A 17,338-nucleotide genomic window follows, 5' to 3' on the forward strand; every position below is an offset into this window, starting at 1 on the left:
TGGGGAAGGCTGATTTATAGCATTTGAAATGCATAAGAAACAAAACCTAATAAGATGAAATAATACATTTAGTGATGCAAAAAGAGCGTCGTAATTTCTGCAAAAGATTCCCATGGTGGGTTGAAATAAAAAGCAAAGCAACAGAGCTTTAGTAACGGAAAGCATTTCTGAGGAACACGAGGAGGGCACTGGCTGCTTGTTGCCATTCCCAGAAGGGTTCATCTGAGTGAAGCTGTGGATGAGAGTGACTAAAAGCTTGAAGCAACTTCCCATTAAGCTCCGGTCTGTCTGGAAGCAGCATCCTCCCCTCTGAAGGAAACACCGCCTCAATGGACAGCAATTGAGAACGGTGGAATGACTGAAGTGGAGCTCTCAGTATTGAACCCTTCCTAACTTACATACCTGAGCAGAGGTGTCCTTTTCTAGTTAGGCCGCTTCACCTCTGACCACAGCAAATGCTTGCAGAATTACTGATATAACAGCAACAACTCAACTGGAGGCTAACTGCAGCCAAGGAGTCACTATACAATGGTAGGCAATTGAGCGTCTTCCTCCTGCTATCAATTATTCCGTCTGCTGCTTCTTCCTGCAGTAATTGGAGTATTTCCTCTTACTCTTTCCCCACCATTTTCCTTTACAAGGGCTGCCCATGGCTGGGGTAGCGTTAAACTGCTCCATTTATTAAAATTGCCCATGCTGCAGAATGCAATGCCATCAGCGAATGATATGAAAACAAACAACACAGGCAGCCTTGAGAAACACATTGGGCCAGAGTGAGTTGGCAGCGGATGTGATGGCTGAAGAATGCCAGCTCTCATTTTCAAAAGCAAGTTCACAGGCCTCATAGCTGCAAAAAGATGGACATGAATGCCTGAAAACAGAATGCCAGAATCGCTCACTCACGGGACAAGCTGAAGTACCAGGGCACAGAACAAATTTCTAAGGAAAATGCGTTGAATGTTCACTGCAGAATTAGCTTTTGAGTGTGCAGAAAGCGGATTTTGTGTGCATGAGGTCACATCAGCCTTGCAACAGGTTACCTCAGCGAGGTTTTTAAAAGGTTGCATGTTTGGAGTGTGTGTGTGGAGGTGCTGACCTTGAATGGCCCTCTCAGCTAACCCGGGCTCAGGAAAGAGAAGCTTTACCTCTGCAATCAGTCGCAGGTCTCTGATGAATCGAAAGGTCAGCTTATCTGGATACCAACAACACAGTACAGAAGATCCGAGTTAAGACAATCCAAGGCCACGTGCCCACACTTAGCAAACCTATTGACTAGTAAAACCACACATGTGAATAAACACTGAAAAATCTTCAAGAATCCATCTCAGAACAAGAGATTGTTGTGGAATCTCCACCCGGGCAGGTGGGGAGGGACTGGAGGAGGTAATACTCCACTGTGATAGGGCGGTGGTAGCGATGCTAAGAGCAATTCTCCCGGGAAATGGGGAGCTTGAAGCAGGCAACCAAGGTCATTTGGTTTCCAGAAAGGGTAGGGAAGGCCTGATAGAAATCAAGAAAACATCATGGAGGCTGCAGGTGTTCAAAGAAACAGGTAGACGATTTAATGCAGGCAGTGCTAGCTAGATTGTGTTTTCTGTTAGTCATTTACCACTGAATTGCCTCTTTAAGCTGCTTATTGCTTTGTGCTCTGAAAAGGACCAACCTTTTCAACATTCTGTGCTTTTTTCTGAAACCTTTTGCCTTGTTGTCACTGAAATACAGACTGTGTGCTGAAGCCATAAAAGCAGGGAGTTCCGCAAAGGGGCGAGTCATGTTATTGGTCACACTATCACTGATTCAACCACCAGGCTACACACAAAGTACTGAGCGAAACCCGTATCTGTGTTCCCTGAAGAATGCAAGGGGGCGGACAAGTCCAGCACAGGAGACGTCACAGGGGTCCTTGGGCATTCATTCTCAAGAGACCACGCGCACTTGGGGACACACGAGGGTGGGCTGAGTTTACTGGTGGAGGTGGCAATCAGTACCAGTTGGTGCCACAGCAGCAGGTCTTGAACCCATAGCAGAGATGCCTGAGAGGGACACTTCACCATCACGCAAGACAAGCAAAGCAGGGCTATTCGACTGCTTAGGAAGAAGCCTCCATCCCTTTGCCCAAACAGGCCTTCTTCCTCCCTCCCTCCCTCCCTCCTTCCTTCTTTTCCCCAGTTAGTGCTCCTAGCTATTCCTGCTCACCCACTGCCCAGGGGCAGGTCAATCCTAGGGGTCTAAATGGGACCTAAACAAGAAACAGACAGTTTAGGACTCAGCTGAAGAGGCCTCTGCATTCTCCTTTTGGCTTCAGTGGTAGCAAGAGAATGAAGCAGGAGCTCTGATGCTCTAGTACCATGGGTGGACAACTTGCAGCGCACCTGAATTTAGGGACTTTAGGGCACACCTGTACAGGTACAGGAGGATATACAGACCAAGTCAAGGCACAGCCAGCCTTTCCCTCCTTCCTGTCCACCTGCCATATACCCACTGAGCCGACAGCAAAACCAGACTAAGACAAGACATGGAGAAGATGCACCGCTGTGGAACAGTGCTGTAATGCCAGCCCTACTCAGAGAAGATCCATAGAAATGAATGAGTTAGACTAAGATTAGATTTTGCCCACTCTGCCTTTTATGCCCCATCATCTAAATAAGTTTTGGGAAGGAGGGAGTCCAGAAGGCTTTGTTTGTGTCCCCTTGGGTGCAGTTGGAGAAAGATCCTTGTCTGTTCCCAGGGTCTGGATGAGCGATCAAAGCCACAAACCCTTAAAACTGAGAGGCACGATTGTGTAAAAGGATCCCTGCATCTTCAGCTAGAAAGAGAAGGAAAGAGACGATGGGGGTTGAGCTGCAGGCTGGGGAACAAAATATGGATGCTATTCCGCATCGGGTCCCCTTCCCACTGTCTAATTTTCCCCACCCCGTGCTGCAGAAGCAGCCAATAGCTAGTCTTGAGGCAAGAAGAACCTGGCTTGGGAAGCCAGCGGTAGTCCCACATCACACACAATGTAAACAAGGCAAAACTACTGCAATTCCGCAGTCTAGTAAGGCCAGCAATTTCTGCATCTGGGCATGAAGCCACAAAACAGTGTGGTCTGCATGGATGAACTGTGAATACATGCATAAAGGGAGGCCTGTGTTTGTATATCTGCTGATGCAATCCAACTTGCTCCAACCCAGAAGTGACCATGGGGCTCCTGGGCTTGAAAGCAGACTGATGCGGCGGAACAAACAGCCACTGCACATAAACGCCAGAGCAGTGCTTGGCCTTCCCAGAATGAAGTCCCCTTTCTCTAAGGGAAGCCCACAAGCCACAAAGCACATGTGTCCAACCTAATCCCCCCCCCCCCATTGCCCTGGCATGTTTTCCTGCTGCTCACAGTGACTCGCTGGACCCTAGTCATGGTTAGCATGTTTCATAATAAGAAAGCTCACTGGCCCGAGAGCATTTGCTGCCTGGGGCTGGAGCGCTAGTAAGCCAGAGGGCGAAACGGGCATGTGCTTCCCCAGCCCCCGCACCCCCTGCCCCTGGGCACAGCAAGAACAAGGGCACAGAAGGGCTGCCCAAAGGGCGGAATGCAGTGTTGCCGTAGTAGCTGTCCACAGGACTAATTTTGCAAAAGATTCCAGACGGCTCCCCAAGCAGCAGAGAAAGAATGCCTGAATTTAGGGAGAAATAAATCCACCTGGTGAGAGGCAGGCCTGTGAAAGGCACCTGGACCGCCCCACCGTTGCACCAGAGACGCTGTTTTCCAATAGCTCAGCTGCCTGTGAGCACTCAGGCACTTGCAGGCCCGGCCGCGCAGTAATTCGCTGCTCAGTAATCTCCCCATCTCTCTCCACGCCTCCCACCCCCTTCTCTCGGAAGGGCTGTAATTAAAACATGCAGGCTCTCCATGAGGCTTCCACTTACGCTCCGCTCATGTTACGTAAGTCTGCAGCGCTCTCGCTGCAAGATTAGACATTGGTGACAAGGACATGTTGCCCACAGACATGCAGTAGCCCAGTCTACCCAAAGCTCAACAGGGCTTTTTGACATTTCAAGGAGATCGACCGATTTAGAAACGGGAGTTCTCGTGCGGAGAGTACGGCGGGATGAGCTGCTTACGATCAAGAAGCTTTCTCAGGCGACGCGACACATCTGGAAAGCCGAGTCTTAAACATGCTTCTGGTAACGTGGAACTCAGAATCCTGCATCGACACAGCCATGCAGCTGTGTCCAGATCCCTGTTTGCGACTAGCAAGGAGGTAAACACATCTTTCTGACCCAACGCCGCAGCCCACCATGACAAGCTGTGACACCTGCAGTACAAGCCCCTTCCAGGCCAGCGTCTCATCGCGTCCGATGGTGGAGGAGTCACACCAGCGTCCCATCCTCTGGAGGCTCAGTCATGAGAAACCATGTCCCCACCACCTCTTGAGTTTCAACATGGAGATACGCCACCCCGCAAGAAAAACACCCCTCAGAGACACTCATCCTGAGGTGACTTCACAGTACCATGTGAAGTATACTTCTGCATTAGCCCTCTCTTAAAATTGTCTGTTCCAAGGTGACTCAGAACTGGGGCTGGGGAAGCGTATCACAGAGAGCAGTGTGGCGAGGTGGAGTGGCACTCGGGTGACATGGGTTCTAGTCCTGCTCGACCATGGAGCCCACTAGATGATTTTAGCCCAGTCACAGACTCTCGGCCTCACCTGCCTCGCAGGGTTGTTATTGTGGGGATAAGAGGGAGGGTAGCAGGAGAAGGCTTTGCCGCTTTGCATTCTTCAAAAAAATGAAAAAGGCAGGCTGTAAATCCAATAAATAAATAAGCAATAATACACAAAAACAAATGCTTTCGCCAAGGTGGGAGGGGCTCAATGAAGGAGCTGTTAAAGAAACTGATGAGATTGATAAAAGTGTTTTCTGAAAGCAGCGTGTGGCTTTATTGGCAGAGAAGTGAGAATAATTTTTGAAAAACACTGAGCAGTCCAACAAAACTGATGAGATCAGATGCAGAACTCTCCATGACATGGTGAGAGTGTTTTGCTAGAATCAATGAAAAAGCAGTGAAATGCTACAAACCTCCATGAAACAATGAAGGGTGCGGGGGGGGGGAGATTGGACTGCTGAAATTTCTGGGAGAGAAATACTGTTCTGTTGCATAATAGGCAAAAGCTGGGTGTGGGTGGATGTGAAAGCTGGCCAGCGGGAAAAAATGGCAGGAAGAAACTGGATGCATCTGAAACATGATGCGGAGGAGAGCTTTGTGAATACCCAGGACTGGCAGAAAGACAAACCAGTGAGTCCGAGATCAATTAAACCAGCATTTGCAAAAATGATGAAACTGAGATTGCTCTACTTCAGGCACATCATGCGAAGGCAAAACTCACAGGAGAAGACAATCATGCTAGGAAAAGCCACAGGCAGAAGAAGGGAAAGACCAAATATGAGACGGATCAGTTCCATCAAGGAAGCCACAGCCTTGGGAAGAGCCGAGCAGGGCTGCCAAGGGCAAGGCATTTCGGAGGGTGCTCACTCCGAAGGCTGCCTTAAGTTGGAGATGACTTCATGGCATGTAATAACAACAGCCTAGTTTTAAGAAATGGTAGAGTCAGTAATACTGCTCCAAGGCACTGCATAAAAATGGATGCTACAGAGATATCTAGATCCCTAAATTTGGGAGATGTGGGAACAGCAAAAGGATCTGTCCTTGGCCCTCTCTCCCTAATCCAACAGGTTTTGTGCAATAGCGATACTATTAACCAACAACAGTAGTTGGCCATATTGGAAAGTAATTAAAAAAGAATAGGCCCCCTTTAGTATATTCAAGTGAAATACCTCCTTGAGCTGCCTTGCAATCACTGGAACTATACAGGGCATAAATATAATAGAATTTAATGTGGCTGCCTCTTTAACTGCATCCATGCTTATACTTCGTCTCTTGCTTTCCTGCTGTCATTTGCAATGCTCTGCATACTAGAAAAAATCTCCTAACTGCCACTGATAAAACCCTGGTCTCCAAATACCACTCTAAAACCAAGTGTTTCTTGGACTCCTTAAGAGACTTTCCCTTATGGTTGCTTCTCCTATGCTAAGCTCTACTCTCCACTTACCTCTTAAAATGTTGATATCAAGTTTGTCACCGATGCCCACTAAAAGAGCTCCACTGATTTTAAAATTTTTATTATGGGCTTAACCCATCCAATAAGCACTTTACTTCTATTAGTCTTTATTAATGTTATTTAAATAGCTTTTTATCTCTATACACTCTGCCAGTCGTTTTCAAACTGATTCCGAGATCCCTGGTTTTACTATCGTTGTGATGCTTTCTAAAAGCCTTAAGATTAGCTAATTGACAATGGTGATAAATGAACTGCAAGTAACCCTCAGTGGCTTCCAACTATGCTGGGATTCAGGAGGTGTTTTACCAATCTCTAAACACAAAAGTCCTCGTTGTTAGAACCACATTTGCTGATTTATACGTTCCAAACATTCCAATAGATCCATCAATCCCTTTAGCTCTGCCACTCATTGAAAATCTGAAACTGGGGGGACATTCTATCGTAATGTTTACTCAGCTTCTAAAAAGTGCATTACAGTTTAGATGCGCATGGCCTTTATTGAAACTAATACCTCCTGCAGCTCCAGCAAGACACACAAATCCCATTTAGCTTTAAACTGTGGGCTTCGTTCTGTGCACAGTTGGCTATTTAGACAATCGGCTCTGGGAAACCTCAATATAGTACACTGGTTGTTAACTGAAGCTCATTCATGAAACGAGGGCCATACGCACTTTGAGCATTCAAAGGGTAATTGTCCTTGCAGCACTTAATAAAAGCCATCTCTTTGTCAGTTGAATTAAGTAATAAAATACTGTTAGGAACGTCAAGTGAGACCTCTCTCTACAATCCTTCCCCCACCCCAGATGTTATTTGAAGTGAGGAATATAGTAAGAATTTATTCCCCAAACTTTAATGTGCAACAGCAAGTCAAATCTACTGGGTCCTATGTCCAAGGGGGCTCAAATTTGAGAATCTCTGCATATATACGAGAGAGTACCAGGTTTCTTTGTAATTGTGAAATGTGCTGGAGCAACCAAGATGGTTTATACCAGAAGGGTATCTTCCATCCACCAAGCATCAATAATTTTTGTTTGCCTTCATACCTCTCACCTATGACTCCAGGAAGCAACATGATGAAAAACAGGCCACAGTGCCATGAGTGTTGTCTATCGATAATATTAAATCTGGATGTTTTTGTTTGTTTTGTTTTTAAACTGTGTCTGTATTTCTGATTTGAAAGTCCAAAAATCACAACTGGAAGTTGTTCTCTTTGCCGTGCCTATGAATGCAAAACCAGAGGTTGACGTAAGTTTAATATGGTAAATGCCAAGGTTTAACAGCGTGGGACTGGGACTTAGGTGATCCGGGTTCTAGTCCCTGCTCAGCCACAGAGTCAACTGGGTGTCCTTGGGCCAGTCACAGATTCTCAGCCCACCCTACCTCACAGGGTTGTTGTTGCAGGGATAAGATTGAGGGCAGGAGGAAGAGAATTATGTAAGTTGCTCTGAGCTCACTGGGGGAAAAGTGGGGTATAAATCTAACGCGCACACACGCACATATTGGTCAAGGAATATAAGAAGTGGAATAGAACCTGATTAACAGAGCCCATTTGAAAAGTACCACAGAAAATAAACTGAGGAACCATGGAGGAAAGGCGGCGGACAAGGTGCAAGGCTTAAGATGCCACAGGACTATAGTAAGTGTTTCTTCACAGGCAGTTCATGATTAACCTCAAGTGATTCTTTACCTGGAAAGGTGGTCTGGAAATAAGCATAGAACTGATCCCTGGTTTCAAGTCATCCTTGTCTAAATTCTGGGAATGCTGATCAGAGCAATCTTGAGTCCATCTAATCCCCAGTCGGTGGAGAAGTTCTGCTTGAATCCACAATGGCCTTTGCAGTTCTTAAATCTTCCTTGCCTAGGAGCCTAGTGGCTCAGCTTCTCAGATTTGGGATCTGCTTAAGCCATCATGGGCTGGCTGTTGGCAAACAGAATCTGAATCTATTTGCCAGTAACAAGAATGTTCATGCTCAGAAGCCAGCAAACCTGATAGGAAATGGCTTGCAGGTTAAAGATACAAGAAGTGTTGAGAACAAAAGCATAAAGCTAGATCTGTTGCCTCTTTTATGCTTCCTCTACACCTTTTATATAATTGAATTTTCAGAGGCCATGTCTGAATGAACAAGATAAATAGAAAATTCCTATTTCTGTATAGGAATTCAAAGGCCAGACATCAACAGGACATAAAAGTCTCAGCCATTTCAGATCTTGCAAAATATAATAGAAAAAATTCTTTTGAAGCAAATAATCTACACTTAAGAAGCACACATCAAAGAATTCTTAAGTGTTAGGCTGCCTTAAAACACTGTATTTCTGTGAAGGAAACTCTCTGCGTTGCTTTGGTGGAACAGCCACAGAATATGAACAACCCTATTACCTTTTATTCCCTTCATTGCTTCCCTTCTCTTTAGTTTAGACCCTCCTCTTGCAAAGCCATTGTAAGTGTGTGTTTTATTCAGAGTTTAAAGATCTTTGGGTGAAATGAGCTGTTCCCACAGATAGCTACAGGAAGAACAGCAAGAGCGAGATGGCCCAGTTTGCCTGATAGGGATTAATCCATGATCTGTTAACTCACTGCTAGACAACCCAGAATTATAATTTAGGAAGAATCCATGGCTTGTTCCTTCCTCGATAATCCAGAGTCCTGGCTTGGCAAGTCACAGAGAACACCCCAGCGATGGGGCATAAGCACGTGAGAGGGGGAGAGAAGTTGGGAGTTGGTATGCTCACTTGTTCTCAAGCATCCCATGGCGACCAAACCACAAGTGGTTTTTCATTGTGAGAACTGGGAGACTGTGCCCATGAGCATTTTCTTCATTCATCACATGAACACGAGCCTTGTGTAACAGACTGGCCGCAGACATGCTTGCCTGGTGGCTGGGTGACCCTCCATGTACAATTCAGAATACCCGGGGACAGTGACACCGAATTTTAGGAACTCCTTTGCACTCGGTAAGGGGATGAATGAAGAAACACTGGTCGCCACCAACCCTGTCACCCAAAATAGTTCCTGCCGCTTAAGAAGCAAGCCCAAGCATTTGCATGGCCAGTAAGAAGGAAGCACTGTTGGTCTGAGTATGGCTATCTTGACTCCAAATTTAACCCTGGGAACACAGCCAGTTATGGCCCTCCCATGCACACGTGTTTTTGGAGGGACTCCCCTTCTGCCCCACAGAACTGACAAAGCTAATAATTCTGAGCATTTAGTCCACAAGGGTGAACAGAATGTAACACTTTAACCGCTAAAAGCACAAGAACAACACTTTTTCCCACAGTCGACAGAAGGTTGGGCAATGTTTTAAAGAGTGTCCCAGCCCTAGCTTTGCAAAGGTTCGCTTAAATCTAATTAACCGGTGGAAAATTCCATAGCCCTCAGTTATTAGTTAACAGTCAGGGTCAAGCTCAGGTGTGCATTTCATGCAGGGGAGGGCATGTGCAATCTGCAGGACTGCTTACGGGTGCCATTCTTTCATTTTGACTAGCTTGGCATTCTTCTGGCTCGCCCATTTTGCCTTGTCACTCCTGCATCATGCTTACATATGTGTGCCCTGAAGTACACTTTACGCCTTGTGGCCGGCAAATTACGGAAAGGGCGTGGAATCCGTGGATTGCTCATATCTGGGAGAAGCAGCACTGAGTGGGCGAGCCGAGCACCAGGCAGTTTCTGAGCTCCGGCGGAGGCAGCTCCTCCCTTCTCCAGTGGCCACCAGAGCGAACCGAGAACCACCCTACCCCAGCGGAAGCAGAGATCTAGCAGCTGTAGTCTGAAATCCCCAGAGAGTTACCATCTTTATTGGACCGGGGTTGTTCTGATGCGACGGCCCAGGCTGTGACCTCACAGAAATATCTCTAATAAACAAGTCATAAAGCTGGCGGGGTAGTTCCCCCCCGTCTGAGAGAGAGAGCTTGGGGAGAGGAGCTGGGCCCACAGGACGCAACATGCTTCCGGGGCTTACAACCCATGCGGCTTCTCTGCCCCAGGGAGCACCACGTGCCCAACTGGTGATAAGGTGCACAGGGTTTGTGCGCGGCCTCCCTGCTTGGCCCTCCTGCAGGTATTCCAGGTGACCCTGCAGAAGCACCAAGGTTCCTCCCCATCCTCACCACAACTGCGAGCTGTTTGCAGCACACTTTTAAAATACATTTTTTTTGACATCGCAACAGCTGCCTCTCAGGGCAACTTTTGCAATTCCCATTTGGGGCAATTATTTTTATTAGGCTTGTGCAACTACAAGCTGCCCCCCTCCAAGCGGCCCCCCTCCAAGCTGCCCTAGAGGGGGTGCTTGCCGTCACTCCCTCTTAAAGGAGTTTCTGCGCTCCCATTTTTTCCCAACATTTGCACAAGTTAAAAAACAATGAAGGACTCTGGGTAGGCACTGCCCAAACCAGCTTCTCCCCACCCCTAATAGCACCTCGCGGAGGCTGCAGGTATTTCCCTCCTTCACCCAGCTTCTTGCATTTTGTGCTGCAGGAGGTGCTCCTTCTACCCTCTTTGTGGCAAGAGCTTTTGGGGGGGGGCAGGGAGGCAGGCAGAGAAATGAGGTGTCTCCTAGTTTCTCCCCAGTTATGCAAGTGTCTTCCACTGCTAGCCTGGGTTGGAGGCAGGACCTGCAAAACTGGAAAAGACTCCCAGTGACAGGAGACAAATATCCATGAGGCTCCCTCCCACCATTGTGCCAGGGCACTTCTTAAAGATGGTAAAAGATGCGCAATGACACAGACGCTTTTTGTGCAATTGCCTCACCTGGCAACCCAGGCGTACTGTGTATACAGCATACTTGAAGGAAAGCTTTCAGGATCGCCTAATGCAGCCTTCCGTGTGTGTCAGGCCACATCCCTCTCATTCTCAAGCAGCCAACTTTGCCAATAAGGTACGGATTTGATAGCACTGCTGCCAACTGATTTTGTGACTTGTCTTGTACTTGGCCTTTGGCACCACTTAGGATTAAATCAAGGGCTGCTCCACTGCAGGAGCTCCGTTCACTCAGAAGCAGAGAGAGACAAATTGTGAGGGAAAAAAATATAACTGAACAAGATTAAGCAGTAATAAGAAAAAGATCATGTTGGACACGGTGGTATATTTAAGGGAGTTTTCCTTCAACACAAGGATCTCTCTTTTATGCAGACTTCCATCCAAAATGTCTGGGAACCGAAATGAATGATTTTGTAAACAAGATCCATGAAGCACCGATCTTAACAGGCAACTGTGTGCAAAAGTGGCAGGGGTAATGGCTGGACATGGAAAGGACCTCTGCTTCTCCCGGAAACTATGTGCACCTCCTGGGGAAGTCCACCTTGCGCTTTACGTACCTTACAGGGCTGTTGTGATAAAATGGAGAGAAGGATTATGTAACATGCCTTGAGGCCTTACAGGGAAAAAAGATGGGATGATTTAAAAAAAAAAAAAACCACTTGACTTTTGTTCATTTGTCACACATCAGAAATGAGAAAGTATATCTGGATATACTAGTAGGTATATGGATCTGAAAAGATTTTTAACTCCCTATTATTCAACAATAACAGCAACAGAACAATTCACTTCTCTAACCTAAGTTATATTTCTGAGATCAGTAAAGCTGGCAGTAACCAGAAGTATTTGTGGAGAGACTATGAACTCTGTTCGGTTTATACTCAAAGCAAATTTCTGGACTCGTCATTCTTTAAATTTATGCGCATGTCTTTTGCACCAGACTCTTGTTGGTGGATTCTGCAGGGCTGAATTGTACATCTTAAATTTCCGGGGTGGGGGCGATGACAACGGGACAGTAGATGAAGACATGCAAGAAAAACCTGCTTGATAAAGAGGGCTTACTTTCTCTTGTTGCTATGCTACGAAGGTCTGGATACGGTTACATGTCTCAGGCTGCTAATCCAGAGAAGGCACTATTAGAAGGGTAATGCAGTGTTCAGTTTGGGAGGACACATAAAGAGGAATGGCCACAATGGAGGGTTTGTCTGGAAAGACCTGCTTGGAGTTCAGTCGGAGTCAGAGGTTCTCTTCTAGGCAGCAAATGCCAGGTTTGCTGCAAGTCAGTTTTGACGCTCACAAAAACCTGTGTGTAGCTGAACAATTCTGCAATGGGATTTCAATGGAGGTTACTTTATTGAATCCACAGCAGTCGTTATTTGTATAGAATGTGTTCGGCTCCTGCCCTAACGCAGCAAGTTGCAGGATTGCTGCAGCCAACCACGCTTAACACCACTGAAAGCACATGGGCACATGTCCAGATTTTGGTGGCAAAATACAGTGTTATCACACAAGCAGGATAATTTATCCTTGATTTGTAAGTTTGATCGTGTGCATTCTTAAACAAAAATGTGGAATGAAGGACAGCTGAAAGCATTGATACTGGGAGCCTAGAGATGAAAAGTTCTGAGATCCAAGGGGACCCCTCCCAGAATCTACGCTCTTCCACACCCTTTCCTGAAGGGCAGGGTGAGATTAAAATGCAATTAGATATTCAGCATTTCACTGTCTAAAAATATTGGAAGGATCCTGGCTTGGAAGGCCCTGGAGAGCCCCTCTCTGCAGGAGCCTACCTACTCATCCAGATCATCACGGCCTCTGCTCCGTCACACGGGTGGAGGCACCTTCCCAGACAGCAGCAGGGCCTTTTCAGCAAGTGGTTCTGGGTCTGCAGGACGACCCTGTGCAGGGAGGGAAAATGGTCTGCCTCTCTCGGTCTTCACTCAAGCACCCAAAAGCAACTTACTCATAATGCTGTCACACATTAATAATTGCTGGTTATTTTTTAGTCTGCTCTGATGAAATAGAAAGTGAGCTCAGTGGAAATAATGGCCATTGCAATCTCATTCTTGTTGCTTTCACCTTTTTTTGTGCAAGGAAGCAAATTAGAGATTTCAGCATGAAAAAGTGTTTTGAGTAATGTAAGAAATACCCCATGAAATCCCAGGGCAAAACATTTCAAACACATACAACATTGTGATGATTCAAAGCTAAGACAGTTAGAAAGGTCATTTAGATCTCCCAGGAGAGATGCTAAGTTTGTGACAAGTCTCTGAGATGGAGAGTTCAACAGCAATTGAGGGAGCTTCTCCATATATAAGACATAGGAGAGAGCCCTTGATTGACTGCAGACTTGGTGACATTGCAGGATGGGAGGCTCAGTTCCATCTGGGGGTCAAAAATGTTAGGGTGCTTTATGGATAATGAAACTGTGGCAAGTTGTCAGCCGAATCCCTATCAGAACTGGGCATCCAGCCTCTTCCACCTTTTCTAGAGAACTGTTTGGAAGGTGGTCATCGTAGCTCAGTGTTTGGAAGAAGAGCTGTGCTGGATCAGGCCAAGATTTATCCAGCTCAGCAGTATTTTCACAAGTGGTGGTGAAGGTTGATGAGACCTGTAGTCCAAAGACAGCTCAAGGGCCAGGGGTTGTCCAGCCCTGGTCTACATGCTGTGGGGAGTATTCTATCACTGCATCCGTCTTGAATATCCCATCAGTTTTATTGGAAGATGCTAGGTGCTAATATTATCCACTTACACTGCACCATGTCTAATTATGTACAACCGTGTCCTGCTCTTTTTCCCTTGCTTTCTTCCCTAAGCTAAAGAGCCCCAACCATTTTATCTGTTCTTCACTGGCGGAAGAAAAGCTGCAGCAACTCCCAAGTCCACCATATTCCTTTTGAGGTGCAGTGACCAGACCAAAACTAGAACAGTAAATATTATTCCAACTGTGGCTGCACCAAGGAATGATATAACGGCATTGTCATACCAGCTGCTTTATTTGACTCCTTTACTAATGATCTCCAACAAGGAATTTGCCTTTTTCCACAGTCATCACGCATTGGCACATCTTTTCCACTGAGTTACGCATCATTCCAGCAACTCTTTTCTTATCAGCCAACATTATCTGCGAGTTCAACAGCACAAGCATGAAATCACAGTGTTTTGTCCTAATGTGCATCACTTTATACTTGCCTAGATGGAACTGCGTTTGCCATACTGATGCTTACTCTACCGGCTCTTCTGGATGCTTTTCCATGCAAAGAAGCTCAGGGTCAAACTTCTGCTAAAAGATCTCAAGAAGCAGAGCTGGGGGAGAAAACACCTCTAAGTGCAAGATTGGAGATCTCTTCTCCCTGAGTAGAACATCGATGATTCTATGGCCTGACTGTGTGTAAGCTATATTTATGCGCCATATTTGGGGGTTTTTTTTTAAGTTGGCTGGCGTCCTACCATGCTGGATGCCTTACTGAGGATCACTTCACACATTACACAATGTGAAACTAGCAAGAAGGTACAGTCAACACGATGTAGCAGTGCTTCCCACATGAGCACTTCATGATGAATATCATCTGGAGTTCAAGAACAGTTTGATTCAATTGAGACAGGTTTCATGAGAGAGGGCATTTTATATCGCCAGTGCCAAAACAGCAACACAGAGTTTTTGATTTCTTTCACACAAGGAAATATAGAGGGTTTTCGACCAGTCTGGGCTGGATTAAGCTTCCCAGGATTGAAGACAAGTCATATCTATCTCCAAGCAGAATTATAACAGAAATGTATATAAACCTGTATTTCAGAATGAGCTCCTTATCAGCAGGTAACCTGCCACAAAATACTCTTCTGAAGAAACCCCTCTCTCTTGACCCAGAAAAGCAGAATAATTTTAGGCTAGCAGAACATGTTCTTACTAGTAGGTTTTGCTCCTACCTGGAGGGCTGTCTCCAGAAGATGGTGCTTGGGGAATATTGTTCAGCCCTTGGATTCTCCAGCATGGAATTAAAAATTGGTACCCACAAGTATGAACTTATAAGTCTGGTTTTGGCCCACTTGCATTGGCTGCCTGCATGTTTCTGGTGACAATTCAAGGTGTTGGTTTTCAACTGATAAAGCCCTAAATAGCTCAGGACCACAGTCTCTGTTGGGGTACCTTTCCCCACTGCAAGCTATTCGGACACTGCGCTCCATGTCTAGGGCCTACCTCTGAGCGCCCACTCCAAGGGAAACACAGAGGGTGATGAGGGCAAGGGCTTCATCCTTGGGTCTTCCCCCAGCTATCGAACAACCTCTACACAATGGCCTGGCTGGCACCAAATCTTTTCAGCACCAGATTAAGAGGACCCTCTTTTCAGAGGCCTTTCAGGACTTACTTAAAGGGGCTTAATGGGGACCATCAGGTGTTTTGTAGTCATTCCTTGTTACTGTTTTTAGCTGTTTTAATTTTTTAAATGTTTTTCTTGATTTTATGTTTCTCTTGCATTTCTTATGGACAGTTGTACACCACCCAGAGAGCTTTGGCTGTGGGGTGGTACAGACAGACAGGCAGATCTTGAGCCAGGTCAGGCAAGACATAACTATCTGCTGAAGCAGGGCGCTCTTTATCTACTGCACATGCAGATAAAGAGTAACATCTACCATTTGTTGTTAGGTTCCGCCAAGTTGTCTTCTCTTCAGGACAACCCTGAGAGTGAAATCTTTCCAAAATGTCCGACTCATGACAGCCCCGCTCAGCGCTCGTAACTTCAAGGCCATGGCTTCCTTTATGGAGTCATATAGGCCCCCAAGAAAGGGACTTCGGTTAGTTTTGCCCATGCCCCATACTCTCTGTTGCGCTACTAACCAAGATATCAACTGTAGGGAAGATCTGTATTCAAATCTACTCTCAAGCATTCCTAATACTACACAAGCAGCAGATGCTTATGCCACTGGCGCCTAAAAAGACACCGACACACATTATCCTTTGAATTACATACTTGGTGAATGGAATCAAATGTGAAAGGAGGTGCACTTTGGTTTTGGAGGATCAACCCTATCACCACTTAAAAGCCTGGTGAGTCGCTTGGCACTTGTAGGAAGCGCTGAAGTGCTTTGCTGAAGAGAAGGGATCTACAGTGACCTGGAAAGCACCTGAAGCCAGCAAGAACGGCAGAACATTTTGCGAGAGAAAGGCGAGTTCTCCCAGCAGCTCAGTCCCCCGTGTGCACAGAAGCCTGTGGTTGCCTGGCAGCCATGCAGGTGACTCTTTCGATACCTGTTAGAAGCATGTGGAGAGCACCTTTCAGGTCTCTGAAGAGCACTACTGCTGACAGTGCTCGCCCACGTCACCGCTCAGCTGCAGCAATTGGCTTCTTCAGGAAGCAGGAAAAAAGACTTTGGCAAATGCTGTGACTTCCTTTCTGTTACCAGAAGAAGACAGGCGTTGCTGAAGTAAGTGAGAAAGAAACGGAACAGGCTCTCTCAAGATGCAGTGGTAGCAGCAGCTGTCAGAGCTTGACTGCAGCTGCAAGCCATCGGAGGCTTCTGCACAAGCAGCACAGGTTCAAAGGCCCCTGGGTAACCTGACCCTGTGGCGCGAACTCTTGTATTTCAAGCCAAACCAATGTTTATGGTTTTCTGGCAACGCTACGCGGTGGTCAAGTACAACACAGGCATAAGGCGTCCATGTTAATGTGGGGTAACGATTTTACTTACCGATTTGCAACAAGACTGGTGTCACCAAAGCTGTTTCCATGGCGTAACAAAATTCCCTGCCAAACATTACGGCGCCATGCATCACCCAGAGGCGCACGGGTATCCGGTCTATGGATCCCTCGCTAATAGTCTCTTCTTTGCTCTCATTCTCATTTTCCGGCTTCTGAAGCTGCACCGCAGGTAGCTCCTGAACTTGCATAGTTTCCGAGTCAGCATTCTGGGGAGCCATTTTCATTACCATAAAAATATATATATATATATATATTTATTATAACTCTATAAATAACACTATCATCTCTAACAATAAGTTATGATGTCTTCTCTTTCTGTTGGCGTTGTGTTCCTCAAGTAAGCAATATTTGTAATCCCCCTCGTTACAAACGGCTCTCGTCATCAATTTCGAAGGGAGGCTTTGAAACATTCAGAGGAACAAAAAGCTATTTGGTAGGAGATTCAACATATGGCTTGCTGGCTTGCTTTTGTTTACTGTGAACTAGAGTTAAAAATCCATAATTGCCATTCAGTTAATACCAGTTTCATAATTATTATTGAAGAGGTGCTGAAGTTGTTTTGCTTGCTACACAGAAGTGGGAAGGTGACACAAAGGGCTACTCCACTGGTACTCCCCATCGAGCGGCTGATTAATCTGCAAACCAAGAAGAAACACAAGTCACACACCACCACAGGGTACATCAACATTTCTGAGTTCTTCAGTCCTTTTCTGCATGCCAGTTTGAAATTTGCTGCTATAGCATTTTGCCATAAGATTTCAAGCGCAACTGTAGTATCATACCTGCTCGTA

General features: G+C 46.1%; 1 protein-coding gene across 3 annotated transcripts in view; it reads right to left on the reverse strand.

Moving 5' to 3' along the window:
* Positions 1 to 17,338, reverse strand: part of SLC45A4 (solute carrier family 45 member 4) — a 98,760-nt gene that overhangs the window by 30,046 nt on the left and 51,376 nt on the right. For all 3 annotated transcript variants that reach the window (XM_044418953.1, XM_044418954.1, XM_044418955.1), the window contains one exon: positions 16,537 to 17,182. In XM_044418953.1, coding sequence (XP_044274888.1) covers positions 16,537 to 16,777 — 241 coding nt within the window. In that variant the 5' untranslated portion in view covers positions 16,778 to 17,182. The remainder of the gene's footprint in view (positions 1 to 16,536; positions 17,183 to 17,338) is intronic.

This window comes from Varanus komodoensis, unplaced genomic scaffold (genome assembly GCF_004798865.1).
Source record: "Varanus komodoensis strain SLA01 unplaced genomic scaffold, ASM479886v1 scaffold95, whole genome shotgun sequence".
Classification (NCBI taxonomy): domain Eukaryota; kingdom Metazoa; phylum Chordata; class Lepidosauria; order Squamata; family Varanidae; genus Varanus; species Varanus komodoensis.